The sequence below is a fragment of the Mandrillus leucophaeus genome, unplaced genomic scaffold (assembly GCF_000951045.1).
Source record: "Mandrillus leucophaeus isolate KB7577 unplaced genomic scaffold, Mleu.le_1.0 Scaffold162, whole genome shotgun sequence".
Taxonomy (NCBI): Eukaryota; Metazoa; Chordata; class Mammalia; order Primates; family Cercopithecidae; genus Mandrillus; species Mandrillus leucophaeus.
The window spans coordinates 411,445-420,489 of record NW_012101610.1 but is presented as its reverse complement, the minus strand read 5'-3'; the positions used below and the strand labels follow the sequence as shown (position 1 = coordinate 420,489).

The 9,045-nt window shown below is 47.4% G+C and overlaps 1 protein-coding gene across 1 annotated transcript in view; it reads right to left on the bottom strand.

Moving 5' to 3' along the window:
* The window catches only part of DNAH3 (dynein, axonemal, heavy chain 3), a 224,672-nt gene that overhangs the window by 41,346 nt on the left and 174,281 nt on the right, over nt 1–9,045 (bottom strand). The window contains 2 exon segments of the mRNA XM_011976095.1: nt 2,386–2,584; nt 7,853–8,035. Of these exon segments, the coding sequence (XP_011831485.1) occupies nt 2,386–2,584; nt 7,853–8,035 (382 nt within the window).

Below are 9,045 nucleotides of genomic sequence, written 5' to 3'. Positions count from 1 at the left end.
GAAACGGAGTTTCGTTCTTGTTGCCCAGGCTGGAGCGCAATGGCGTGGTCTCGGCTCACTGCAACTTCTGCCTCCCAGATTCAAGCAATTCTCCTGCCTCAGCCTTCCAAGTAGCTGGGATTACAGGCACACACTACCATGCTCAGCTAATTTTTTTTTTTTTTTTTGTTTTGTTTTGTTTTGTATTTTTGGTAGAGACGGGATTTCACCATGTCGGCCAGGTTGGTCTCAAACTCCTGACCTCAGGTGATCGCCCATGTTGGCCTCCCAGAGTGCTGGGATGACAGGAGTGACCTACCGCGCCTGCCTGACTTCTGCATTCTTTAAGCTCTCCAGGTGATTCCAGGGTGCAGAAGTGCTATCTAGCTCATCTTTGCTCAAGGCCAACTTATTATACCTCAGCTGCTTCCCTAAAGGATGCTCTTGTAAAGTCCACTCCTTGCTTGGCTCTTCCTGATGAGCTTTGCATCTGTTTTATGTGATTGTAGGCCTGACAGCCGCCAGAGAAGAGGGAATACTAAGCAATGGGAAGCAGGAGCCAGAAGGTCTCAAATGAGGGATCAGGGATTTCTTTTTTTGAGACAGGGTCTCACTCTGTCATACAGGCTAAAGAGCAGTGGCAAGATCACGGCTCACTGCAGCCTCAACCTCCCAGGCTCAAGCGTTCCTCTCTTCTCAGCCTCCTGAGCAGCTGGGACTACAGACATGCACCAGCACGCCTGGCTAAATTCCGTATTTTTTGTAGAGATGGGGTTTTGTCATGTTGTCCAGGCTGCTCTCAAACTCCTGGGCTCAAGTGATCCACCCACCTCAGCCTCCCAAATTGCTCGGATTACAGGTGTGAGCCACTGTGCCTGGATGGGATTAAAGTAGAGATTTCTAACATTATAGAAAGAATGAAGGAATAGCCAGACTGCTCTCAGGATGGAAGGACTCAAAAGGCAGGAAATAGAACTGGAGGTGATTTTTAAAGTCATGGTTCAGCTCTAAGGCACTGGTCTCAATGCAAAGTCCTACATCTAATTTAAATTTGAAGGACAGTGAATATTCACCTGTTCATGTTTCTAGGCTCAACTGTAGAAGGGGCTTTCCTTCCTCCTTCCCCATTCCTTTCTCCCCATTTCTAATTCTCTGTATCCTCCTCTTTTTCTTTTTTCGTCTGTCCCCCCCTCTCTCTTTCTCCCCCTCCAGTTGCCGTCTCTGCCTGTCTTTGCCCTTGTCTCCTGTCCATGTCTCTCTCCCTCTAATTTTCCATTCCTCACTTCTGCTCCACCCCACCCCCTCCCCCAACTCTTCCTCTCTGTCTTCCTGTGAGTGTTTGTGTCTCCCTGTCTGTCTCTCTTCTCTCTGGTCTCTTTTCTTCCCACTCTGTGTCTCTGTTTCTGTGTCTCTCTTTGTATCTCTGGCACTCCCTGTGTCTCTGCGTCTCTCTGTCTCCATTTCTCTGTCGCTCTCCACATATTTGTCTCTCAGTCTCTATTTCTACCTGTTTCTCTCCCCTCATGCCTTACTCTCTCCTGGATGTCTGCAACTCACTTGTGCGTGCAAGTCTCTCCCCCTCTCCTCTCTCTCTCTTTTTCTTTCTCTTTATCTGTGTGTGTGTGTGTGTTTCCCTGTCTCTTTCTCCTGATTTCCTTCTCTCCTGGTCCCCCTGTCCCTTTGGGTGCATATACATATGCATGCCTGTGTGTATGCATGTCTGCATGTGTGTGCATGCGTGTGTGTGTGCACATCTGTGTGTGCATGTTTGTGTATGCATGCATGTGTGTTCATGCATGGCTCTGTGTATGCGTGTGTGCATGCATGTCTATATGTGCATGCACATGTGTGCATGTCTGTGTGTGCATGCATGTGCATGTCTCTGTGTGTGTGTATGCGTGTGCATGTCTGTGCATGCGTGCATGCATGCATGTGTGTAGAGGTGTCTGGGTCTCCATTTATTTCTCAGTCTCCTCTCTGTTCCTTTCTTTGTCTCTGTCTCATTCTTTTCCTTTCCCTAACTCTCTTTCTCTGCTTCTCTCTCTGTTTCTCTCTCTCTGTAGCTCTCTTGGTCACCCACACATGACTGTGTTTGTTCCACACCAGGCCTTTTGTCTACCTGACCTTCATTTTTGTAATGACTTGCAGGGAGAGGCCTTGACTAAGCTCAGCTCCACCTACAGATACCTGCATTTTCCCAACTGACTGAGAGGGCGGAGGCTGCTGGAGAAGCGTGAGAGAGGCCTTGGGTGCACACACAGCCTGGTTTCTTTCTTAATTCCTCCAAACTCAATGATCTTGCCTGCATGCTTGGAGTCGACTTGGGGATGCATTGGGGTGCTGGCACCCCACTGCCAGGAAAGAGCAGTCTGTGCAGGCATCTGGGTGGGGTGGGGTGGGGGTTACCGGAGCCACTGGGGTCTGGCTTCCTCTCTGGCTTCATCCCTTTCATGACGCAGATGCTCTCCATGACCAGCTTGACAGGGCCTGGTGGGTTCTGCATCGACTTCACCAGTGAGATGTCGGCCGGGTTCAGGGTGTCCAGAGCAGCTAGTGCAGCCTCGAGCGCAGGCATTGCCTCAGCTAGATCGCCCTCACATTCGTTCTGTGGGCAGCACGAGGACAAAGGAGATGAGTGCCCAGGGCCTGGCACACTGGGGGCAAAGCAGAGCTTCACTCCTACATGAGGAATCAGGAAGAGGTGCTTCCTCTTCCTCTTCCAGATCCCCTTTAACACGGTGCCTGCCCCTGAAGCTGGACAATGGCTCTGAGCGTTAACCAGCAGCCGGAACACATGCATGGCCTTTTGGGGCTGTGGTCTGGATGTTCCGAACATCTGAGCATTCAACTTATTTGCTTTTTTGGCCGGGCGCGGTGGCTCATGCCTATAATCCCAGCACTTTGGGAGGCCGAGGCGGGTGGATCACTTGAGGTCAGGAGTTCAAGACCAGCCTGGTCAACATGGCAAAACCCTGTCTCTACTAAAAATACAAAACTTAGCCGGGCGCGGTGGCGGGCGCTTGTAATCCCGAGTGGAGGCTGAGGCAGAAGAATCGCTTGAACCCGGGAGGCGGAGGTTGCAGTGAGCTGAGATTTTGCCATTGCACTCCAGCCTGGCCATCAAGAGTGAAACGCTGTCTAAAAACAAAAACAAAAGACAAAACCAAAAAAACTCACATAGACGTTGTTACCACATTTGTTTCTATGCTAAAAACATAATAATTTAAAGTTGCCCCTGAGTCTTAGCATGAAAAGAGCAATAGGATTGTTTGAGAGGTATGGAGTTCAGGACAATGTGGCGAAAAGTAATCAGATCGCAGTAATTTTGGTATCACTCATCATCCTCATTAGGGGGGAAAGAAATAATTGGAAAGAATTGACCAACGTAAGCAAATCATTATGCTCGTGAATCAAGTGTTGGTGACCTGATTCTTGCTTTTCCAGTCTCTTTGTCTTCCCAGTATGGATTTCTTTTCCTTTTTTTTCTTTTCTTTTCTTTCTTTTCTTTTTTTTTTTTTTTTTGACAGAGTCTCGCTCTATCATCCAGGCTGGACTGCAGAAGCGGTGTGATCTCGGCTCACTGCAACCTCTGCTTCCCGGGTTCAAGCAATTCTCGCACTTCAGGCTCCCGAGTAGCTGGGACGGCAGGCGCCCGCCACCAGGTCTGACTAACTTTTGTTTTTTTAGTATAGATGAGTTTTCACCATGTTGGCCAGGCTGGTCTCGAACTCCTGACCTCAGGTGATCCACTCGTCTCGGCCTCCCAAAGTGCTGGGATTACAGGCATGAGCCTCCGTGCCCAGCCATACTTTTGAGTTTCTAACAAATCACCTTTTTTTTTTCTTTTTTGGTAAAGAGCAGGGAACTCACTTTTTCTCCATATAAAGAAACACTAAAATTTATGTTTCTTAAAGGGAAATTAGGATCAAACAGAAACTCCTAATATGGATTTCATTTGCATTCCTGCTGTGCATTCGGTACCCTACTGGCCACTATTCCATGTTGTGTCATTTCTGGGAGTGTGAGGAGATTAGAGAAAATTAGCAACTCCTCCCGGGCAGGAGGACCACAGCCCTAAAAGGTCCAGGAAGGGATTCCAGTCCACACAAAAGCCTCAGGGAAGCTGCACGTCAGACACTGGTTTCTTCTCCTCCCTGGCTAGTTTCTTCCACTTCCTGACTCATCCCAGAATGTCACTCCCTGGAAGAGGGATGGGATGGCAGAGTATTGAGCCTCACCCTTTGCACTGAAACCTGATGTGGCAGTTTTTGCCTGGGAGTGGGTGTGGTGGGGTGTCCTGGGTCACCCCCTTACAAACCTTGTGCCATCACTCACCTCCCTCCTGCTCCAGCAAGTCACTGTTTGGCCTGACATTACAGAGCAGAGTCCTGGCTGTGCTGTTCTCCTTCCCTCCGTGACCCACATGTGGAGAGGGGCTAGCCTTGGTCCCATAGGCAAGTCCCCTTGGTATAGAGCAAAGAACAGCAGTTTTGGAGAATCGCTAACATAGACCCTTACGCTCTGGCACAGGCTACAAATGTTACATGTTTTCCTCTTAGTACCCCCACTTCGTAGATGAAGAAACTGAAGCGAGGAAAGGACAGAGCAAAAACTGAGCCCTGATGTACCTGCTTCTAGCACAGAACCATGGAAGAGTTGCCAATTCATGCGCCTCAGCGGGCCAGGCCAGTGAGTGTGAGTGGGTGGGGCTGGGGCTGTGGTGAATTGAAACACAGGAGCAGCATCTATTTAATACCAATGATGAGTGCAACCCGGGAGGGCAGCTCCGATGTTGCCAGGTTGCCTGATGTTTTCCAAAGAAAAGCTGAAAATTCAGAATTGTTACTTGAAATCTCCTGATTTTTTTTTTTTTTTTTTTTTTTTTGAGATAAGATCTGACTCCGTTGTCCAGGCTAGAGTGCAGTGGTGTGACTACAACTTACTGCAGCTCCTGGACCCAAGTGATCCTCCTGTCTCAGTCTCCTGAGTCGCTAAGACTACAGGTGTGCTCCACTGCACCTGGCCAATTTTTTTCTTTTTAGTTTTTTGTAGAGAAGAGTTTTCACTATTGCTACCCGGGCTGGTCTGAAATTCCTCCTGGCCTCAAGCCATCCTCCTGACTCAGCCTCCCAAAGCACTGGGATTAAAGACATGACCCACATTGCCTGGTCTATTATTACTGATGGTTTCCATTCATCTCCTGTCTGTTCTATTAGGACTCTAAGTGAAAAAGCATCTGTAATTCAGGGTATTCATTATGTGACTCTGACAGGGATCAGACCCACCCAGGGGATCTCCCACAGGCCAGGTCTCTGGACTCAGTGGAGAAAAGCCAATCAAAAAGGCCTGCCCTTCTGAGACAATGCCCTATGACTTTTTTTTTTTTTTTTTTTTTTTTTTTGGTCACTCAGGCTGGAGTGGCATGATGTTGGCTCACTGCAACCTCTACCTCCCAGGTTCAAGTGATTCTTGTGCTTCAGCCTCCTGAATAGCTGGGATTACATGTGCCCCACCACCAGACCCGGCTAATTTTTATATTTTTAGTAGAGACAGGGTTTCACCATATTGGCCAGGCTGGTCTCCAATTCTTGACCTCAAGTGATCCTCCTGCCTCAGCCTCCTAAAGTGCTGGGATTACAGGTGTGAGCCACAGCGCCCGGCCACCATGACCTACTTATGATAGAAGATAGACATAGGCTGCTTTTTGATCAAGCCCTTGTTTGAAGAATGGTTAAGAGAATTTTCTGTTAAGTGGGGGCATAGGTTCAAGTATGTTAAGGTAAGTGCCATGAACCTTGGCTTCTAATCCCACTAACTAACCATGCAGCTCTGGAAAGTCAAGTTACCACTGAACCTCAATGCTGTCAACTCTCATATGCCCATGTCTGTCATTCTTTTTTTTTTCTTTTTCTTTTTTTTTTTTTTTTTGAGATAAGGTCTCGCTCTGTTGCTGAGGCTGGAGTGCATTGGTGAGATCTCGACTTACTGTAACCTCTACCTCTTAGATTCAAGAAATTCTCCCACCTCAACCTCCTGAGTAGCTGGTATTACAAGCACGTGCCACCATACCCAGCTAATTTTTGTATTTTTAGTAGAGGTAAGGTTTTATCATGTTGACCAGGCTGTTCTCGAACACCTGACCTCAAGTGATCTGTCCACCTTGGCCTCCTGAAGTGCTGAGGTTATAGGCATGAGCCACCTCTCCTGGCCCCATCTGTCATTCTGAAGTCTCAAAGTAGTTTTAATGCTCAAATGTAACCATGTACTTCAAAGTGCTTTGTGAAATATACAACATCACATCAATGCTAATAGAATAAATAGATTTTCTTTTACTACCTGAATGTAGGTCAAGCCCTTACCAGGACTATTTCCTCTCTGGCACAAGAATCACCTTCAAGTGGGTTTCCTCTAGGTTCAACATTCTGTCATTCAACAAATATTTATTCCACGCCTACAACACACCAGGCATAATTGAGCAAAAATACGATGGAGGCGAAAGAAACAGCCATGTGGATATCAAAAGGAAGGGCATTCTGTGTAGAGGGAATAGCCAGTTCAAAGGCTCTGGGGTGGGAGTGTGGGTTATGATTATTGAACGAATAGCTAGGAGATCAACGTGGCCAGAGTACAAGGAATGAAGGAAAAGTGGTAAGAGATGAGGTCAAAACAGATTGGGTCTTTTTGTTTGTTTGTTTTTGAGACTGGGTCTTGCTCTGTCACCCAGGCTGGAGTGCAGTGGTGCGATCTGGACCCACTGTAGCCTCAACCTCCTGGGCTCAGGACTCACCCACCTCAGCCTCCTGAACAGCTGGGACCATACGTGCATGCCACCACAGCCGGCGAATTTTTTTACATTTTTTGTAGAGATGGGGTTCTCCATGTTGCCCAGGCTGGTCTTGAACTTGGCTGGTCGTGAACTCCAGCACTGAAGCAATCCACCCACCTCAGCCTCCCAAAGTACTGGGATTACAGGCATGAGCCACTGCACCTGGCCACTTTTTTGTTTTGTTTTTTAGACAACACAAGGTCTTGGTCAGCTACTCTGGAGGCTGAGGCGTGAGGATCACTTGAGTCTAAGTGTTCAAGGCTGCAGTGAGCTATGGATTGCAGTGGTATGATCCTAGTTCACTATAGCCTCAAACTCCTGGGCTCAAGCAAACCTCTCACATCAGCCTCCTGAGTAGCTGGGACTACATGGGTGTGCCACTACACCTGGCTAACTTTCTTAGTTTTATTTTTGTAGAGACAGGATCTTGCTATGTTGCCCAGGCTGGTCTTAAACTCCTCGGCTCAGGTGATCCTCCTGCCTTTGTCTCCCAAAGCTCTGGGATCACAGGTGTGAGCCACCACACATGTCCATATGTTGGGTCTTAATGCTTCCTGGATTCAACCATGTTTCAGAGCAACTTGCTTCATCACTTATCAGCTATGTGATGCTGGGAGAGTCACCTACCCCTTATTATTATTATTTTTTTAGATGAAGTTTCACTCTTGTCGCCCAGGCTGGAGTGCAGTGGTGCAATCTCGGCTCACTGCGACCTCTGCCTCCCAGGTTCAAGCAATTCCCCTGCCTCAGCTTCCTGAGTAGCTGGGATAACAGACACACACCACCATGCCTGGCTAATTTTTTTTTTTTTTTTTTTTGTATTTTAATAGAGACGAGGTTTCACCATGTTGGTCAGGCTAGTCTTTAACTCCTAACCTCAGGTGATCCACCTCCCTTGATCTCCCAAAGTGCTGGGATTACAGCTGTGAGCCACCATGCCCAGCCTTGCCTACCCTTTCTGAGCCTCACTTTTCTCATCTGTGAGATGGACATAACCATGCTCATTCAGCAGCACTAGTTCCCTCCCTTTCTTCTTGGTCTTTCTACCTTGATTCCTTGGGCAATGGCAGCAGCAACATTGGCTTCTTTTTCATCTGCCTGCACCAGAAGTTTCTTTGCATCAGCTTCTCTCGTCTCTGCTTCAATTTTCACCATCATCTTGGCAGTTTCCTCAGAGGTGAGGATGAGTTGAGGTTGAAGAGCGGTCAGTTCTCTTTGCATGACCGCTACCTAGCAAGGAGAGAGGTGGGAGGAATCCAGGGTCAGCACTGAAAATGGCAAAGTAGACAAGAGTTGAAAGGATTCTTCAACCTATGACATAAGCAGAAAATATGTACTAATGATTTTGACATGGTCCTGGGTACAGATTTGTTTCCTAGTGATTATCTCACAGGTTTTTCAACACAGTTATTGAGTTTACACTCTGTGTTGTGGTTACCAAGCACTGTGCTAGGCACTAGACATGTACTTGTAAATTTAAAAAGTTTTTAAAAACTATGTCCTCCCTCACCGAGTCTATATTGTAGTGTTGGGGGTAATGGGAGAGAGAGAAAAGCAAGTTAAGAATTTATTTATTTATTTGACAGAGTCTTGCTCTGTCGCCCAGGCTGGAGTGCAGTGGCACAATCTTGGCTCACTGCAACCTCCGACTCCTGGGTTCAAGCAATTCTCCCGTCTCAGCCTCCCAAGTAGCTGAGACTACAGTCACACGCCACCACGCCTGGCTAATTTTTGTATTTTTAGTAGAGATGGAGTTTCACCATGTTGGTCAAGCTGGTCTCGAACTCCTGAACTCAGGTGATCCATCCGTCTCAGCCTCTCAAAATGCTGGGGTTACAGGCGTGAGCCACTGCACCCAGCCAAGAAATTTTTTTTAACTACATTTTTTTGGGCTTGTAATCCCAGCAATTTGGGAGGTAGAGGTGGGAGAATCACTTGAGCCCAGAAGTTCAAGACCAGCCTGGGAAACATAGTGAGACCCAGTCTCTACAAACTTTTTTTTTTAAGTTAAAATATATTTTTTTCTTTTTTTGAGATGGAGTCTCACTCTATCACCCAGGCTGGAGTCCAGTGGTGAGATCTCAGCTTACTGCAACCTCTGCCTCTTGGGTTCAAGCAATTCTCCTGCCTCAGCCTCCCGAGTAGCTGGGATTACAGACATATGCCACCACACCTGGCTAATTTTTGTATTTTTAGTAGAGATGGGGTTTCACCATGTTGGTCTTGAACTCCTGACCTCA